Here is a 21,456-nt window from a genome sequence, read left to right as displayed (position 1 = left end):
GGAAGTTGCAAATAAATCTAACACATGCATTATGAACACGCTTATTCCAATGTCATTGAGGGTTGTGCAGATTTGTAGATGTTCGGCGTCTATTCTGGCCTCCCCACAGAAAAGGCACACCACACCCACGTGATGTAAGTAGCTTCATGATAGTTGTGGTCTGTCAGTAATCGAACCTCTGCAGCTCTCTCAGAGCGAGGTAGGTCCCGTGGGATGTAGCAGGATGTTTACCATTGGCTGTTTGTCTCTGATGTTACCTTGTTTTCTCCCTGATTCAATTCAGGACATGGTCAAAGCTAAATATATTTTCGCTGCATGTTACGCCATTTCGAGCCCCATTGCTTATTTCCATGAATTCCTACATGGTTTGCAATCGACGAATCATGGCAGGAGTTCTTTGCATAGCGTGGTAAAACTGTATTCGGTGGGAGTATTTGTTGTTACAGCAATAATAGCTGCCTGGAAGTCAACCAAGAAAATGTTTCTAGTGGCGATGTTGGTGCGTATACGCTCTTTCCCGCTTCGTGAATGACAGCTACAGGGTCCTCCATTCTATGAGACTTCCCTCATATCACAAGCTCAGCCGCATTTTCTGTTACAAGTCTTGTACAGTTACCGCGAAATCGACTGCCGTTTCTACAGTAGTACGAGGATGTTTAAAAAAGCAATACCTCCTTTTTTTTTTTTTTTGTTATTGTTAACAAATTTCGAAGTACTAACAGTCAACTTCTACTCAGTTAACGTTCCTGCTTCTCTGTCGCAAGTTTCGTACCTCTGCCGCTAGAGAGCTCTGAATTATAGGCTCAAAGATGGCGGCATGTAACAGTACTATGTCGGAACGTCTGAAGCAGGTGCTGTGATCAAGTTTCTAACGGCAGAAAATGTGGCCCTAATTGACATTCATCGAAAAAATGAAGGCTGTTTATGGAGATGAATGTCTAGATATCAGTACTGTGCGACGTTAGTCTCTTTGTGCTTGTAATGAACCTCGTGCGACTCTTAACTTGTGTAACAAATGACGGAGCATGTGCAGGCGATAATCACAGAACTGGGATTCCGAAAACTTTGTGGACGAGGAGACTTGATTTCGTTGTCTTTGAACACTCTCCATACAGTTCCGATCTAGTGCGATCAGATTTTATTATGTTCCCAAAACTTAACTCTTGAGAGGACTACACCTTGATTCTGACGATGCAGTGCAGACACTTCGTTCGTATTTGGAAACCATAATCTTGTATTATTAAAAAAAAAATTGAATTCTAGTTGTTAAATACGATGAAACATTTAACTTCACTCATGTGTAAAACGCTATGTAAAAGAAAAGCTACTTTTATATTTTGTTATGTACTATGAACGCGGATGAATACCAACAGTAATACCGAGGTAGTCTGTTCTTGTAACAAGCTGGCGTCACTTGAGCTCGTAATTGTTCACGTAAGCACGTAGTACTGAAGTATGGTTCTGTATCCTCAACTGTCCATTGTGAAGACATAAGACTTAAAAATAATTTAATTGCAGTAATTATAAAGTAAATGTTTCCTAAGCAAACGAATGCATAGTAGTGAGGTTAGACTTACTTGACGAGTAATGAGAAATGTTTAACATGAAACAGAATATACAACAGTGGGCGGGAACACGTACTGAGAATCTATGGCGCCAAACAGTGGCCAATGAAGCCTTACTTCAGTCACGTGCTATTGTTTACATTAGGATTTTTCTTACAGCGAAAAGATTATAGTTCTAACGCCAGTCTTACTATGACTTTCAAGTTGATGGGCGTCCCATTTACATAGTGTAGCCTAAATCTCTCAGATTTTTTTGTGAAAGATTGTTCCGAGATATTTTGATAGATATTGTCTGAAGATTTCGAATTCTTTGTACTTTAAATCAGCGGTTTCCAATCTCTTTTGTTTTGCTAAGCTTTTATTGAAACTATACTCCTAACCCCCCCCCTCCCCCCACATCATCTTTTTTTGCCACACCACTTACGTAAGATGTAATAAAATGATTTTATATATATAGGTTATATATTATTTTTTTTTGTACCGAAGTACATATGATATTTCCATGCAGATATTCTGCTTCATCATACGATGAAAGAGTAATGGAACGGAGAAAAATTCTCTCTGGCGCCAGGATTTGAACCCGGGTTTTCAGCTCTACGTGCTGATGCTTTATCCACTAAGCCACACCGGATAGCCACACCGGCATTGGACAGAATCGTCTCAGAGGGAAGCCAAGATTTGGAACTTAATCTGAGATGATTCTGTCCTACGCCGGGGTGGGTATCTGGTGTGGCTTAGTGGATAAAGCATCAGCACGTAGAGCTGAAAACCCGGGTTCAAATCCCGGTGCTGGAGAGAATTTTTCTCCGTTTCATTACTCTTTCATATATAGGTTAGTTTTTTTAATTTTAAAACAATAGAAAGAAATTTGGCAAAATGCATTATTTATTTTACAATCTTCTGAAAGTAATAATATAATACAGTCTACCTAATAACTCTGATAGTTATTTCATTAACATATGCTTTATATTATTATACTGTTAAATATAAATTTTACAAAATTTTGTAGTTGCAAAATAAAAAGATTACAAATACGAAACACATTTAAAATAATTACGGATTTATCTTCACTTATATTGTATCATCAAGTATTGCATGGCACGAGGCAACAAGATGTAATGTCCGCCATTATCAATTATTTCAGCGTACCCCAGATTGAGAACTGCTGCTTTAGAAGTGCAGCATGTTGCCTCCTTGACATAAGTGAATAGCTGGGAAGTACCGGTAGTCTTTTTTGTGCTAACCGTCATTTTGTTTTTTATCAGTTTAGGTTTCCACTTAAATCGTTGCCTTATTCAAACATTGTTGAAAGCTCTTGATGTTACCGCTGTTCACCTGTGTGATAAGATCTTTGGCAAACAAGAGCGCATTTATTTCTGAAATGCTCTTCACTGCTTTTAGTCATAGATCATTGAGTTAAAAGGGTACAGCTGCATACAGCACATGTAAAACTATGTACACAGCTTTAATTAAGTGTATGTTTAGTTAAGAATATCAGAGAAAACTGAAGAAAAAGTAGGTCTACATACCTTTACTTGAACGCATGTTTAATTCAGAATATCACAGGAAACTTAAATGCTATTAAACTGACATAACCACATTGGTGATGCGACCAATTTTCTTGGGAGTTCAAATAGGCTAAATCGGAAAAATTAATATTTTTTTTCATCATTAAACTTACCTAAATACACTGCACAAGTGCAGTTTTGGAATGTGGACTATATTGGCGTAGGAAAGGTTGTTATTTTTTGGAATTAACGAAATACTGTACGGGAAATTTTAATTTATTAAAAAATAATATTCGCAAAAAACCTAAATCTCATGGAGGTAACCTAGAAAATGAATGACATTTAAGGGGTTAGGTACAGCTTACAGCAGTATAATTTTTGGAAATATTGAACATTTTTTCCTCCATTACTGTATCTTGTACAATCATGAAAATTGGTATGTGTAAAACACTGTCTTTCTGCTATATGAAAAAAATATTTTTACGATTTAAAAAAATTATATATATATTTTAATTCAAAATGGTGGGTGGCAGTTCACTGTGCAGTGATGAAGCATTTCCCTCATAACTCATAAACTTGTTAACTTTTTCATGTTCTCTCTCTTTTATTTTATTGCTGAAACTCATGTTTACAATATCATGCTCTTTCAACTACATTCCTTAATAAATAATATTATTTTTTTTATTTTGTGTTAGAAGAAAATACTTACACCTGTTTGACCATTTTTTTAAATGAACTTATTTTTTATCAGACAATCTATCAAAGACAGAGAAGTGATTTTGCATCATATTATAGATATGACATGCATAAATAGGCTATTCACAAAAAATTTCATCACAGAATCTTGAATAGTTTTTTATTTATGAGGGAAATGCTTCATCACCGCACAGTGAACTTCCACCATTTTGAATTTTGAAGAAAATATATAAATAATTTTTTTTTTAATCATAAAAATATTTTTTCATATAACAGAAGGACAGTGTTTTACACATATTAATTTTCGTTATTGTACAAGATACCGGTACAGTAATGGAGGAAATAAATGTTGAATATTTCCAACATTTTACTGCTGTAAGTTGCACATAACCCCTTAACCGCAAAATGTCACAAAATTTAATAATTTCAACGAAAAACTTGTCACGAAATTAGTACTTGGAACAGTGGCGGCTCGTGCCTTTGTTGAATGGGTGTTCACAAAAAATATGAGTAATGAACACACTGATATATCCTCGTATAGCTGAATCACACGTCAGAGATAAAAGAGTTCTAATATTCATGCACCAAATCTACGCATATGAAACCAAAATTAAAACCATTAAACAAAAGTAGAGTAAAATTAATTCATAGGACTCATCTTCACTGCTGTTATAGATGGTGTTGAAGATCTGGATTTATTTGTAGAGAAGCTCCATGCGCCTAGTTTTGAGAGATCCAAACTTATCAATAACCTTATTATTGAAGTCTCTAATCATGTTAGCAAGTTTTTTTCCACTGCCAACATAGCCAGTGTACTTAATCGGTCTTCTGCCATGGTGTTACGGAGGAATGTTACTGTTTCAACTCTCAATACGCACCAATGCAGCTTGTATTTTCCTTACTTTGCTGAACAAAAGACAACAGAATCAGCCCCCGCGCATAACGGTATTTTGAAAAGAAAAAGTAAAGAGAGAAAACGAGGAAAGAGGGAGAAAGGAACAGGATGCCAGACCCAAGAGAGATGGAGCATCTCTCTTTCTCTGTCACTAGCATGTTAAGACTTGTGCGAGCCAGAGCTGTTGTAACCATTGTAACAAACCAGAAAATATTCTCGCCTCAGGTAATTCCTCCCTGCTAGAGAAAAATTGTGCGAACTGCTGTCAACCAGTCCAATATTCTGAGTTCCTTGCAGTCCAATGGAGATTTAAAGACACACGACATACGAACGGGACATTCTCTCGAGACGAAAAATTTAGGAATGCCATTGCGTATTGGAAAGTAATAGATGTACCGGTAATAATATTAATACAGTAATACGTATGATTATTGTTGGTTTTTAAGGTGTTCACGTGCTCCTGTGCTCATATAGAGGAATCGCCGCTGACTTGGAACATTTTTTTTTTTTTCACGAAATACGAAAAAAACACAATTTCGTGTGGAGGTACATACCTCTCTGTTGTAGTGCTGGCAAAAAATGCTGGCAAAAAATGATTTTTCTTCATAATTCAGCCCTGAGAATTCCATGAGCCATTCATATAAGCGTACTCTTCGATGATTATTCTCTAGCCATCTTTGTCTCAACTTAAAACACTCAGGGTAATGAAGAAAACAGAATCCATCTGAAGCCTGACAGTTTTATATTTTCATTGTAGGCCCAAGTTAAGACCAGTACTACTGGTTCTTTGATAAATTGAAAAGTTTTAAAATAGCTGCTCATAATTTAAAATATTGGTTGTTGTTAATTTGATACCGTATTTACAGCGCAGACAGCACATACATGAAGGAGTGTGCTTGTTGAGTTTGTGTCTTCTATTGTTATTCTATTAACAATTTTTAAACTAAAATTTAAAATAATAATATGTGGAAATTTTCATAAGATCATGAAATAAGCACTAAAGACCCAAATATGCATTTAAGGGTACTATAGTCCCATTGCTCTTATTTCCGGCAACCAATCACATTGTAGGTCGTCTGCATTTAAACGTGTGCGTCTTGTGATTCGCTGCTGATGATGTTATGCACTTCCTAAAGCTCGATAAATACTTAATATAATCGCCCGCCATTTTGGCTCTTTCGTTGGTATTCGCAGAAAGCACATGAGGACATTATTTGCCGCTCAATTACATTGCGTTTAATTTATTATCATAGGAGCTACGACATGATAATGTTTAATGTTATGGCAAATAGATTCCTCGTCTGGTAGCTCGAAAGAACAAAAATGGCGAACGATTCTACCTACCTAGACTTTATAGAGCCTTCACTTTCTAAGGCATAAGCAAAGAGAAGGAGTCACACTGGAAATAACAGCGACGCGACCATAGATATAAAACTCTACCAACTTTCCTGGTTTTCCATGAAACATGTACATATTTTTACATTTTTAAATTAATGCTTAAGGAACAAAATAGGCAATTACCCTAAAATCCCAGATTTAGTCATAAAAGAACAATTCAAATATTTATTTTACACGGTAAAGAAAATTTTGACCAATAAACTTTTGTTTTATAATTTAGGATAATAAAAGCTTCAGCAATCATTTATAGAGACTGTGGTTTACTTATTTCAGTCTTTACTCTAAAGTAAAATAATGTTTATTGTTGTTGGTAACGTGAGTACGTTTATTTTAACTTCATTAATTTCATCGTCATTATGTAAAATAACAATTAAAGACCCTATATTATGGTCTGTTGTGCGAGTAATTCCTCCTGGAACTCCCGTAGCAGGAATCCACAGTCTTTGTAAATATTTACTAAATTTTCTTAAAGAATAAGAATCTAGGGCCTATATCTTAGTGGACGTTTCCCATTACAAGATTCTCACGAAAAATATGTGCTTATAGGGTTCCTTCATCAATGGTGAATTTGGAAGTATGGGTTCCTCCGAATACAAACCTGATAGAGTTCACAGATGCTTACCATGTGAAAGATTGCGGGACAACGGCTCCCCCAGGCAGGTAAGCAGTTATGCAGTTTTATGCAACTTTGTGCAATGAATGCCAGAAATATTAGAAATGATTTCTGTTACAGGTTCGGCTGGTTTGTGCCTACACAGTTGGCGCATATTGTGCCTGGCATGGACCACTGGCGTATATTTGCAGACGAGAAGACTGCAGGCATCTTCAGTATGAGCGACAGGGATCTAAGCTACGTACAGGCGTTTGCAAGAATCAACTCGACAGATAAGTGAGTGCATTGCACGTGTAGTTAACCTGGCCTCTTAGTCTTCTGTTTACAATGCTTTCGAAGATCACACTGTGATCCATTTGGGTATGGATTAAATAAAACATTATGTCACTGTTTATGGTTGATATTGTCAAAACCTGATGTTCCCTTGTTTTACAAATTGTCAAAGCCTGCTAATTTCTAAACATGGCCCACTGTTTCAAGCAATTTCTTCATTATTTTTATAGAACTACACAGGTTTCTTATGCAAATGTTACATTGTTATGTTCTGTACCCAGAAAAAACACATATTTAGATTTGAATATTTTTTATTCCTAATTGTTTTCCCCTGATGCTCCGTAGTTTTACAGATTGTCAAAGCCTGCTAATTTCTAAACATGGCCCACTGTTTCAAGTAATTTCTTCATTGTTTTTATAGGCCTACACAGGTTTCTTATGGAAATGTTAAATTCTTATGTTCTGTACCCAGAAAAAACACATATTTAGATTTGAATATTTTTTTATTCATAATCGTTTTCCCCTGATGCTCCGTTGTTTTACAGATTGTCAAAGCCTGCTAATTTCTAAACATGGCCCACTGTTTCAAGCAATTTCTTCATTGTTTTCATAGGCCTACACAGGTTTCTTATGAAAATGTTAAATCCTTATGTTCTGTACCCAGAAAAAACATATATTTAGATTTTAATATTTTTTTTATTCATAATCATTTTCCCCTGATGCTCCGTTGTTTTACAGATTGTCAAAGCCTGCTAATTTCTAAACATGGCCCACTGATTCAAGTAATTTCTTCATTGTTTTTATAGGCCTACACAGATTTCTTATGAAAATGTTAAATCCTTATGTTCTGTACCCAGAAAAAAACACATATTTAGATTTGAATATTTTTTTATTCATAATCGTTTTCCCTTCTCTAATTATTCACTGTCAGAGTAACAAAATCTACATCGATATAAGGCATAGTCCTCCTACCCCTCCTTCAATATAATCCCTGTGCTTGATGCTGTGGCAGTCTTCTATTATTTTCACTTAACAGTACTTGGCATCGAAAAGGGTTGTAATGTATTCTTCCCAGAAAGGCTCGATTTTCTTGGCCATTGCTGCTGTGAGACACCGTGCACTCTGACTATGAAATCACTCACCGTCCACACCTGTGGAGTAACGGTCAGCGCGTCTGGCCGCGAAACCAGGTGGCCCGGGTTCGATTCCCGGTCGGGGCAAGTTACCTGGTTGAGGTTTTTTCCGGGGTTTTCCCTCAACCGAAGATGAGCAAATGCTGGGTAACTTTTGGTGCTGGACCCCGGACTCATGCCACCGGCATTATCACCTTCATCTCATTCAGACGCTAAATAACCTAAGCTGTTGATAAAGCGTCGTAAAATAATCTACTACAAAAAATCACTCACTACTAACTAGTCTGTCACCTCTCACCACACTTCAGCTGTCGTGTGACTCCTGACGCACATGTATGTATATATGTATGTATGTATGTATGTATGTATGTATGTATGTATACGCACGCACGCACGCACGCACGCATGTATGTATGTATGTATGTATGTATGCATTTATGTATTCACACTGCAAATGGGTATATACCCGGTGGCAGTGGTAACTAATTACACTCAATAATGACAATTAATAATAAACACAACTAATAAAAACAATAATAATAATAATAATAATAATAATAGTAATAGTAGTAATAATAATAATAATAATAATAATAATAATAATAATAATAATAATAAGAAGAAGAAGCATCCTAAATTAAATGAAGCACGATCACTTAAAATAACATTTAAAGTAAATCTGTTGTTGTTGTTGTTGTTATCTAATGCCGGGCTTTGGCAATGAAGCCATTAGCATTCTTGCTCTCCAATATTTCTCTGTGGTGGATCCATCAGGTAGAATTTCACAGGTTTGTAGATGATCTTCAGTCATTTCTTCTTCTTTGTTGCATAGAGGGCAATTTGGATTTGTGTAAATTCCTATTTTATTCAAGTGTTTGGCCAAATAATCGTGTTCTGTAAGCAGTCTGAATTTTGCTACTGCAGATTTAAGTTACGTGGGATTTCTGGAATAATTTCTGATTTTTTTTATTAAAATGCTCCATTTTTTATCTTTGGCTTTGGTACATAGTGCTTGGTTTTGCTTGATTTGATATTTATTTTTAACTAGTCTTTTGATGGATGTAAAAGGTAGGCTTGTATTTGTATTCTGAATTAAATTGGATCCTTTTTTGGCAAGAAAGTCAGCAGTTTCATTTCCAGCAATTCCGCAATGTGCAGGTATCCATTGTAATTGAATTCTTTTCTGTAGTTTTTGAAGTTGTTGGATCATTTTGTGACATTCTTTGATTTGGATTGACATCATTTTATATGAATTTATTGCATATAATGCTGCTTTAGAATCAGAGAGAATGACAGCATTTTGAAATTTATCTATTCTGTATAGTAGGTGTTGGAGTGAGATATGAATATTTAAAGTAAATCTAATTTGTATCTTAACCCTAAGTACATGACGTCATTCAAAAATCGTTTCCAGAAATCGGAAACAACCTTGTATTTAATGAAAATTTGAGCTGTTTTCTTGCATTGCCAACACTTATGAGATTAATTCAAGTTATTGTTTTTTATTTTGGACTCTCATCCTCTCTCATAGCTTAATGGTCTTACTTCCGCACGTCTTTGCAGATATTATTGTGAGGAGAGTTACTGCACCACAGGTCTGTTCACGCCCTCTCAATGCAATGGGGCGCCATCTTGCGCTGTCCTGCTTGCTGATCACCCAGGTTAGTGTCGTGCTTCTTGTAGACAGTAGTGCCCTGCTCTGGTTGTGACCCACTAACTTGGGTCTCGTTGTGTTGGAGGTGAGACGGGTTTCGTGGTGCCCCACATCCTGGAGCTGCAGCTCTACGTGCAGGTCGTGTGGGTGGGGCCGAACCTTAGATGGCTGACTGACACCCTGACTGCCCGCTACCAGAGGGAGCACAGGAACCAGTCCCTAGTGCTGCTGTGCCGCGTGCCTAGCACCGTCACAGTGTGGGGCGACCCCAAGTTCACGAGCGTCGCGTTCCCTCCATGTGAGAGTCTGCAGTCATCCCGCAGGACCGGCTGCAAGTACGAGCTGCAGCGCCTCGTGAAGCTGGTGTGGGCCCGCATTGAAGTGGGAGCCAAGCCCGCCTACGAGGTATCAGACTAGGGCCTCTGTTAACATTTGTGCAATATGGCCGCCAGGTTACTTACTTACTTGCTTACTTACTTACTTACTCACTTACATACTTACTTACTCACTCACTCACTCACTCACTCACTCACTCACTCACTTACTTACTTACTCACTCACTTACTTACTCACTCACTCACTCACTCACTCACTCACTTACTCACTCACTCACTTACTTACTTACTCACTTACTTACTCACTCACTCACTCACTTACTTACTTACTTACTCACTCACTCACTTACTCACTTACTTACTCACTCACTCACTTACTTACTCACTTACATACTCACTCACTTACTCACTCACTTACTCACTCACTCACTCAATTACTCACTCACTCACCCACTTACTTACTCACTCACTCACTTAATTACTTACTCCCTTACTTACTTACTCACTTACTCACATACTTACTCACTTACATACTCACTCACTTACTTACTCACCCACTCACTCACTTACTTACATACTCACTTACTTACTTACTTACTCACTTACTCACTCACTTACTCACTTACTTACTTACTTACTTATGGCTTTTAGAGAACCCGAGGGTTCATTGCTGCCCTCATTGGTCCCTATCCTGAGCAAGATCAATCCAATCCCTACAATCATATCCCACCTCCCTGAAATCCATTTTAATATTATCCTCCCATCCACGTCTCGACCTTCGCAAAGGTCTTTTTTCCTCGTGAAGCTGGTGTGGGCCCGCATTGAAGTGGGAGCCAAGCCTGCCTACGAGGTATCAGACTAGGGCCTCTGTGCAATATGGCCGCCAGGTTACTTACTTACTTACAAATGGCTTTTAGAGAACCTGGAGGTTCATTGCCGCCCTCACATAAGCCCATCATTGGTCCCTATCGTGAGCAAGATTAATCCAGTCCTACCATCATATCCCATCTACCTCAAATCTATTTTAATATTATCCTCCCGTCCACGTCTCGGCCTCCCCAAAGGTCTTTTTCCCCCCTCAGGTCTTCCAACTATAGTCCCGTCGCTCTAATTTCCGGCAGCCAATCGTGTTGCAGGTCGGCTACATTTAAACTTGTGCGTCTTGTGATTCGCTTATGAAGATGATATTCATTTCCTAAGGCTCGATAAATACTTAATATAATTGCCCGCAATTTTGACTCTTTCGTTGGCGTTCGCAGAAAGCACACGACGACATTATTTTCCGCTTAATTATTTGCTGAATTACAGTGCGTTTGATTTATTATCATAGGAGCTACGACGTGATAATGTTTAACGGTGTGGCAAATAGATTCCTCGTATGGTAGCTCGGCAATGAAAGAACAAAAATGGCGAACGATACTACCTACCTAAATTTATAGAGCCTTCACTTCCTAAGACGTAAGCAAAGAGGAGGATTCACGCCGGGAATAACAGCGTCGCGACTATAACACTCTATATGCATTTCTGGATTCGCCCATATGTGCTACATGCCCTGCCCATCTCAAACATCTGGATTTAATGTTCCTAATTATGTTAGATGGACAATACAGTGTGTGCAGTTCTGCATTATGTAACTTACTCCATTCTAATTTCTACTCTAAAAATCCTAACTTTTTCTTCGATTAATCATATAGGATGAATATTAGCCACCATAAGTACCTAATGGAGAAAATATATTACTTATTTATTTCCTAGTCTATTCAATATTGCGTGGAGAGAGGAACAGAGGTTAAGATTGTTTGAGAATAAGGTGCTTAGGAAAATATTTGGGGCTAAGAGGGATGAAGTTACAAGAGAATGGAGAAAGTTACACAACACAGAACTGCATGCATTGTATTCTTCACCTGACATAATTAGGAACATTAAATCCAGATGTTTGAGATGGGCAGGGCATGTAGCAAATATGAGTGGAATCTAGAAATGCATGTAGGGTGTTAGTTGAGAGACTGGATGGAAAAAGACTTTTGGGGAGGCCGACACGTAGATGGGAGGATAATATTGAAATGAATTTGAGGGAGGTGGATATGATAGTACAGACTGGATTACTCTTGCTCAGGATAGGGACCGATGGCGGGGTTATGTGAGGGTGGCAATGAACCTTCGGGTTCCTTAAAAGTCATAAATAAGTAAGTTTATTCAATATTAATCTTAACAGCTATTACAATTGTTAGATCGTATCAAATCTAATTTATTAATGAAACTTTTAATAAGAAATAAAATATCCACAGTAAAATTTTTTAATATTTACAATATTACAAAACTTTTGAGAGTCTAGGCGTGTTTTGCTCATTTCATAAAAAATCTGTACCCATCTATCAGATACAGAGATGTTTATTTGATTTTTTATTTGTTATAATTCAACTCCCTCACAGTTGTACATTTATCTGCTTCCATGCTTTGGCATTGCAAGGATATATTAAAAAAAAGAATTAATCAGTTATAATATTAAAACAAAATACAAGCATATTAATAACATTTTTCAGAATGGGACAAAATTGAGATTTTTAATAGAACGATGGGATGGCTGAGAAATGGTAAGAAAAAGGTACTACCATTTTACAGCAACATTGTCAGATTGTGCATAGTGGTAAGAGACGCTCTGAAATAATTACTAAGGAAAATTTCTGAATTACATGTAACAGTAATTAAGGAGTAAATTGGGTTGGAAGTGTTCTGAAACAGGTTTTAATTGCACTTTCAATATTTGTATGGAGTGGATGTCAACGGATTAACTGTCCTGTCCAATATCTGATGTCTAGGCATCTCTTCTTTCACTTATCAAAATATATCATCGGTAACGATTTTTAATTGAATTCAATTTTTCTCATTAAAAGTCGTAATTTTTTATTTTATTTGTTCACGTTTTAGAGTAGGCCTATATGTTTTTTACAGGTCATTTAATTGATAAATATCGACATCTGTGATTTATACTAACTTGTTATGTAACGTCATGACCTGATCATAAGCAAAACTGAAGTGTTAATAAAAATAACTTTAGACATTGGAATTTCTCCATTTACTAAAATTTTCCGTTCTAGAAGAATGTTGGTCATGTACTTATTATAGTAGGTAAAAAAAATCTCTTGTAAAATTTACTGCTCTTAAAAATGCTCCAACTCACCAAATTGCAGCATTTATTTTACATCACATCAGTATCATCTGGCATATCACCAAAATGTAACATACAAGTTGTGACACTTTTCTTCTTCATAGTTTCCTTTTGTCTGTTACAACTAAGAGAAAAGTCTTTGGCTGTCTGCATTTGTTATGGGTAACCTAAGAAATTGAAGGGACTTTTCACAAAAAGACATAGTAAGGCTCTCCTTTTGTTTTCAATGCTAACACTGTTGTTACAATATCAAATTTGTTATTTTTCTAAAGTTCTCTGTCTGTTATATCTTCTTCCATCAGCCCATGTTTCTGCATACTTACTTGTACCTCTCCCATCCATCACTGATGGTCTGCCCTTCTCTCTTCTGCCGTGTACCTCCCATTCTAGGACTGCTCCTGGCAATCTGCTGTCGGACATTCTTCTTACATGTCCATACCATTCCATTTTTTTTTGTTAATTTATTTCTAAAATATATGTTTTACATCCATTTCTCTTATTGTGATGTTTTTAAGGCTCCCCCTTCCCCTGCGATGGCTGAGGGGTCAGGCTTTCAGCTTGTCACGCACGTGGCCCGGGTTCGAGTCCCAGATCGGTCTGGAATTTTTCATTGAAAAATCCATAGTGACACTTGTGGCGGACAAGGTCGCAGTTGGTGTTTTTCTCGGGGTTCTGCCATTTTTCGCCATATTAGGCATCTACATCATTCCATCCCCATTTCTTCATTCCATCATCTTTCCATAGCATTCCCCGGTCACTGGCTGGCGACACACGGAGGGGGCTTGCCTAGGGACAAGGGGGTTGTATGCTCGAAACCTGGTACACAGTGAACGTTAGTGTAGTCAGCTGGTGTGGTTTTCAGAATGCACCTAGCTTGAGGGTTAGTGCAATAGATCGTAATACGTTGTAGTGCTGGGCCATAGTGTCCTCCTCCCGTAAATTCCAATTCCATTCCATTCCAAGTCTCTCCCCCTTTTTTATTTCCTGACAGAGCGCCTTCAAAAGTCCATTTCCGTTGCGAGTAATTTATCCTGATGTTTCTTATTCAAAATCCACGTTTCAGTTGAATTTGGAGTCACCTAAATATGTGGTAGCTATTCATCTTGAAAAAGTTACAGAGAGATTAATAAAATCCCATGGTGGGCATTGATATTTTCAAATCATACATAGATATCGAGAAATTTTACGTACAAATATGGTAAAATGTAAATTACGGAGCTTTTGTATCCCATTGCAGGCACTCCACAAGATGTCTTTTTCTCGTGAGGATTATGCAGACCTCCTGAGTCGGTACAATGCTCAGCCACGTTCAGTAGACGAGATTGCCTGTGAATGGTTGGTGCATAACGAAAAAAGTTGGATGCCTTGGATCCCTACAAGTGATGAAAAGAATATTCTGTACATTGGAGGTATATTTCCTATCAGTGGATCAACTTATATTGCAAAAGGAATTGTGAGAGGTGAGAATATGTACAGAATTTTTCTATTGTTAAAGTTGTACGAACTTATTATAAAAGGCAACAGTTATGTAAGATTAAAGAGATTTGAACATTAATTATTTATCTATCATAATTTACATTGAGATCTTCTACAGTGGAGAAATTTCTTTCAATTTTTTTTTTCGTACGATTATAATTATTATTTCCATTTACATGAAGTATTTATAATATCGTCAACAAATTTCGTGGTATTTTTTTTTCTTTGCTTGTGTTAAGAAACATGTATGTCGCTGAAGAAAATGTTTACCAGTCATTCTGTAACAGTTTGTATTTAACTTATTGGTTGTTCTGAGAAACAACAATAACAATTCTGAAAGACAAGATTAACAAACACAAAAATACACAAAACACAACACAAACACAAGAACACAAGCAATACATCACACTAACATATGAAAACAAAAGCACACATAAGATCGCATCTTCATTCAGAAAACAGAAATGCAACATAACATACAGAACAGAAAACACACTACAAAAACATCTCAACACACAAAAAACACAAACAAATACGATCACACAGGTGTATACAAACTCACATGTAATAGTTGCGACAAGTTCTACATAGGACAGACAGGCAGATCATTCCAAACACGCTACAAAGAACACATTAAAGCTATAACCAGAGGACACAATACATCTACATACGCCGATCACATAACCAATACTAACCATACATACAATAACATAAATACGGACATGGAAATTCTACACACACAACCCACGAACCAAAAACTCAACACACTAGAACAATACGAAATATACAAACACACTAAAACACACCCCGATCAAATCCTCAACACACAGATCAATTTCAGTACACACACACTATTCGACTCCACACTTCAACACATTCCAACAATAAAACACACCCTCTTAACAGGCAGAGAAGTTCGAGATAACGCCGCGATCTAGTAGGCTCTGATGATGGTGCGTGAAGCACTGAAACAGCTGTAAGCCGGACAAATATTATATATTTAACACGAGTAAGTCCACTAGTTCATCAATTAATTATATTCAAGTGTTAAAAGTGGTGTACGCAAGATTCAAAATGGATTAAAAAAGAAGTTCACAGAGAAAGGAGAGCACACACTTTTGGAATTACCAGTTTCATAGTATTGTATTGTTCATTGTTGGATACACACTTCTGTCACTTATATAACCACTGATTAACTTTATAACTTCTTTACTGTGTTAACATTAGGAAATTACCTGGATGACTAGTTTCGAAGTGGTATTCTTCATTGTCCAAAGCCTAGTGAAGGTCCCGCACTATCTTCTGGTTTCCTGTTGTAGTGGGGTGTGTTCATGATTATATCGAAAAGGGTGTGTGTTTTGAAATTGAGATGTTTGTTCAGGATGTGCTGGAGGTGTGTTTTTGTATGTTCGTAAATTTCATATTTCTAGGGCAGGGGTGGAAACTTGTATTGTAAACGCAGCAGTCAGCATGAGTATCTACATACAAGAAAAACAACTGTAGAGGGAGAAGCTAAGCTCTCTGAGAGCAGCTATTTCCCATCCTGCTGTAGAATGTCAAGTTTCTGGTTTTTTGGCTGGATGTGTAGTATTTTCATGTCAGTGTCTATGTTGCTGTATTTGTGATTGGAGTTTGTGATGTATTCTGCGTAGGTTGAATTGTTGTGTGGTTTGATTATACTGTGATGTGTTCCTTGTAATGTGTTTGAAATGATCTTCCAGTGTGTCCAATGTAGAAGTCTTTGCAACTATTGCATGATAGTTTGTGTACACCTGTTAAGTTGTATTTATTTGTGTCTCTTGTCTGTGTGTTAAGATGTTTTTGTAGTGTGTTCTGTGTTCTGTATGCAATGTTACATCTTAGTTTCTTGAAATATTATGTGATCTTGTATGTATTCTTCTTTTCGTATGTTAATGTGATGATGTATTTGTGTTGTTCTGGCGTTCATAAGAAACACTAAACGCAAACAAGAAAACGCAACACAAACACCTTGTATAGTAACTGAATGTAAACAAGATTGGGTTTAAACTGTAATAAAAATTATAGAGGGATATCCTTAATATTAATTGTTACTTGACTTAAAAATAGTGCTTCATATGCACACATTTGAAACAATGTTAGGGATGTATTCATCTTTTGACTGTTAATTAATTAATTAATTAACTCATTCATTCATTGTGTTCTGCCCAAGGACAGGTCTTTCACTGCAAACCCAGCATTTTCCAGTTTTTCCTATTTTCGAAATAATTGAGTCAAAGTCTGATAGAGTTCCTGGGTAACTCAGTCGGTAGAGCATTGGCACGATCAGCCAAAGGTCCCGGGTTTGATACCTGCTTTAGAATAATTTTTCCCTTGAAATTATTCAAGTCAGCTTCACAGGAACCTATTCCTGAAAAAGGCAGATTTGTATAATTCACGTCGCTGTTCGTTAACAGAGAACCACAATTTAAGTTCACTCAATGCTGGGTCTTTGACGTCTTGTTAGTTCACTTGAGGTATGTGGACATAAAAGGGAATAATTGATCCAGGTAGAGTTCCTGGGTAGCTCAGTCGGTAGAGCGTTGGCGCACTCAGCCAAAGGTCCCAGGTTCAATACCTGGCCCCAGAACAATTTTTCCCATGAAATTATTCAAGAATATGAGAATATTCTAGGGTTACCTCTGTAACACAAAGTTCTGTACTGGTATCAACACTTCAGCTATAGTTACACTGAATAAAATATTCTTCACCTACCGTAAACTGGGGTTACTTTATACACAGAGGGAACTTTGAACATTTTTTCAGAAAAATCATATTTAGGTTTCTAGATGCTACACTTGTTGGATGGAGGTAAATTTGGTATGAGAATGATTTTTATGATAATTTACCTCCATCTATATAATAAGTGCAGCATGTAGGAACCTAAATATGATTTTCTGAAAAAAATGTTCAAAGTTTCCTCTTTGTTCAAAGTAACCCCAGTTTACAGTATAGAAGTTCTTTTTTTTTATCTAATTGAGGGTGTGTTTATTGTTGCAGCCGCAGAAATGGCGCTGGAGTCCGTGAATGCAAACGACAGTGTGCTGCGAGACTACAATCTGAAGATGAAAGTGAACAACGGGGAGTGCAAGGCAGAGGCTGTGATGAAGACGTTCATATATTACGTGTTGTTCAATGTATACAAGAAACTGGTAGGCATTCTAGGTATGCGCGTTTGTGGAGAATAAAGAAACTTAAAATAAAATATTAAATGTCAGCGTTTTAATTGGAACGGTAAGGGGTGCATTTGTGTGGGCAGATTTAATTGTTGTGTATTGTAACATGAAACTGTTTTGGCAAATATTTGTAATGTTAAATATTGGACTGATGAACACAAGATTCATTTTCCAATTTTTGCACCACCTTGAAAAGAAAAGTTGAAATAAATTTTCCAAGAATTAATTAATATTCTGCTGCTCTCCTGAAAGCCCTCTTCTTCTACCTCTATTGGACATTTTCATTTTTTACAGGTAATCCGACTTCGCCTTCTCCAGACAAACCTATCCTCCCAAGATTTTTCACTCATCACATGACTGTTGTCCATTCCAGTCCTCTTGCATTTAAATTCTCCCTTATCTGGTCCAACCACTTCATTCTTGTCTTCCTATTGTCATCTTCTTATTCTATGTTCTCATCTCCGATGCACTTCTTGGTAATCTGTCTGGTACCATCTTTTTAACATTTTACCATTGTAAATTTTTTGCTCAATATACCTACTCTTGTAATGACTAACCTCAACTCGTTCTCTAATCTCTATATTCCTAATTCTATCCCTTCTAGTCTTTCCTGCAATACTTCCCCTGAAAGTATGTTCTAGAAACAGTTTGCTTCATTTATAAAAATCTTATCTATTTTAAAATGAACTCTGAAATTCACGACTGTAACTCTAGGGCTGTGAGCTATGTACATGTAAACTGTCATACTGGATTATTACCAAACATCTTAACAGTAGTCCCCATACAGGAATCTTATTGTATGTAGCAAGATACACGAAGAAATTAAACATTTAAATTATAAATGTTTCTAAACCAGAGTAGAAACTATTTTGCTTTAAGTCAATGCATTTCAAAATTACGGATTTTTTACATTAAAGCCCTAAAATTGAATACCTACCGGTACCTTTATTACCTTTTGCGCATGATTATTTACCCTTGCAAAATCATCCTCATAAGCCATACAGGTTATAGTCCCAGAAGGACTGTTACGATCCACAAAAGTTTTTTCCCTTACAAAATAAATAACAAATATACAGGTTAACTAAGATAAAGTCTTTGTAGATTCATGTTAAATCTTGTTTTGTGTGTATTTGTGTGTTTATATAGGTAATTTTGACGAACCTATAATCTGTAGTAGATTATGTGAATGAATGGAGTGAGTGAATGTGAGTAAGTAAATAATAACTAAGTAAATAAATAAATAAACAAATAAATAAACAAGTAGGCAACAAATAAATAAGTAAATAAACAACCAATAAATAAATGAGTGAATAAATAAATAAGTAAACAACTAGGCAAGTAACTAGTAAATAAATAGGTGAATAAATAAATAAATAAATAAGTAAATAAGTAACTAGTAAATGAATAAATAAATAACTAATAAATAAGCAACCAATAAATGAATAAATAAATAAGTAACTAATAAATAAGTAAATAAGTACAGTAAATAAATAAATAAATAAATAAATAAATAAATAAATAAATAAATAAATAAGTGAATAAATGAATAAGTAAACGAATAATAAATAAGTGAATAAATAAATAAATAAATAAATAGGTAATAAATAAATAAGTACCTAATCAATAAAAAAAATAAGTATATAAAGGAATAAGTGAATAAATAAATAACTAATACATAAAAAAGTAAATAAGTAATTAATAAAAAATAAATAAGTAAATAAATAACAAATGAATGAATGAATTAATTAATGAATAAATAAATAAATCACTGAGTGAGTGAGTGAATATGAGTAAGCAAATAATAACTAAGTAAATAAACAAATAAATAAACCAGTAGGTAACAAATAAGTAAATAAGCAACCAATAAATAAATAAATAAATAAATGAGTAACTAATAAATAAATAAGTGAATAAATAAATAACTAATAAATATGTAAATAAGTACTGGTAACCAATAAGTAAATAAATAATTGAATAAATAAATAAGAAAATAAATAAATAAATGACGAATAAATAAATAAATAAATAAATAAATAAATAAATAAATAAATAAATAAATAAATAAATAAATAAATAAATAAATAAATAAATAAATCAATCAATCAATAGATAAATAAATAAATAGGTAAATAAATAAATAGGTAAATAAATAAATAAATAAATAGGTAAATAAATAAATAAGTAAATAAATAAATAAGTAAATAAATAAATAAATAAATAAGTGAATAAATAAATAAATAAATAAATAAATAAATAAATAAATAAGTAACTAATAAATAAAAAAGTAAATAAGCAATCAATAAAAAATAAATAGAAGAATGCATAAATAAGTAAATAAATTACAAATGAATGAATGAATGAATGAATAATGCGTGAGTGAGTGAATAACTAAATAAAAATAGAAATAGATCTGTGGAACTTTTGGTTACTGTACCTAACCTTATAATCTCTACTGTTGTCAGGGCCTGCTTGTTCAGACACTGTGGAGCCCCTTGCAGGAGTCACAAAGCACTTCCGCACTGTGGTGATCAGTTACAGTGCAGAAGGGTCCAGCTTCTCAGACCGCAACAAGTACCCGTACTTCTTCAGGACCATCGGAGAGAACACGCAGTACAAGTGAGTGCAGCAGAGCTGTGGTGCGTTCTCGTCATTTTTTGTCAGTGTCTTTGCTACTTACGCTTTCTTGTCGTAGGTACGTTTACTTACAACTGCTGCAGCAGCTTGGGTGGCGGCAGGTTGCGGCCCTGACGGAAGATGGACAGAAGTACACAGAGTATATATCTCACATGCAGGATCTGCTGCAGGCCAACGGCATTACGTTTGTTGCAAATCGAAAGTTTCCTCGTGACAGGGAGAAGGCAAAAATGTCAAAGGTATAGCATATCTTATCTTGAGAACGGAAAGTTACGTGCTTGCAGCATTTGCTCCCAAAGGAACAGCCTATACTTATTACTGTTAATGGCTGAGTGAATCCCAAAGTCATAGTGTTAGGATTAGATCAATAAGAAAAGTCCACACCTGTGGAGTAACGGTCAGCGCGTCTGGTCGCGAAACCAGATTGCCCGGGTTCGATTCCCGGTCGGGGCAAGTTACCTGGTTGAGGTTTTTTCCGGGGTTTTCCCTCAACCCAATACGAACAAATGCTAGGTAACTTTCGGTGCTGTACCCCGGACTCATTTCACCAGCATTATCACCTTCATTTCATTCAGACGCTAAATAACCTAGATGTTGATACAGCGTCTTAAAATAACCCAATAAATAAATAATCAATAAGAAAAACCCATAATCCATCGGTAATCGAACTTGCGACCATCCAGCTTACAGTGCAATACTTTCACCTACTGAGCTTTCATATTATCATCATCATCATCATCATCATCATCATCATCATCATCATCATCGTCATCATCATCATCATCATCATCATCATCGTCATCATCATCATCTTCTTTTGCTGAACTATTATTGGCTCCAGGCTTTGTACAGCACAATAAATATTAGTAAATAAATCAAATAAAATAATAATAGTAATAATAATAATAATAAT

The 21,456-nt window shown here is 35.8% G+C and overlaps 1 protein-coding gene across 3 annotated transcripts in view; it reads left to right on the top strand.

Moving 5' to 3' along the window:
* The window catches only part of LOC138711066 (uncharacterized), a 137,134-nt gene that overhangs the window by 86,146 nt on the left and 29,532 nt on the right, over nucleotides 1-21,456 (top strand). For all 3 annotated transcript variants that reach the window (XM_069842376.1, XM_069842374.1, XM_069842375.1), the window contains exons 4-11: nucleotides 6,609-6,722; nucleotides 6,796-6,951; nucleotides 9,645-9,742; nucleotides 9,821-10,140; nucleotides 14,477-14,699; nucleotides 17,734-17,898; nucleotides 20,372-20,525; nucleotides 20,602-20,782. In XM_069842376.1, coding sequence (XP_069698477.1) covers nucleotides 6,609-6,722; nucleotides 6,796-6,951; nucleotides 9,645-9,742; nucleotides 9,821-10,140; nucleotides 14,477-14,699; nucleotides 17,734-17,898; nucleotides 20,372-20,525; nucleotides 20,602-20,782 — 1,411 coding nt within the window. The remainder of the gene's footprint in view (nucleotides 1-6,608; nucleotides 6,723-6,795; nucleotides 6,952-9,644; nucleotides 9,743-9,820; nucleotides 10,141-14,476; nucleotides 14,700-17,733; nucleotides 17,899-20,371; nucleotides 20,526-20,601; nucleotides 20,783-21,456) is intronic.

The sequence above is a fragment of the Periplaneta americana genome, chromosome 12 (genome assembly GCF_040183065.1).
Source record: "Periplaneta americana isolate PAMFEO1 chromosome 12, P.americana_PAMFEO1_priV1, whole genome shotgun sequence".
Lineage (NCBI taxonomy): Eukaryota > Metazoa > Arthropoda > Insecta > Blattodea > Blattidae > Periplaneta > Periplaneta americana.
This window is presented reverse-complemented; position numbering and strand designations above follow the sequence as displayed.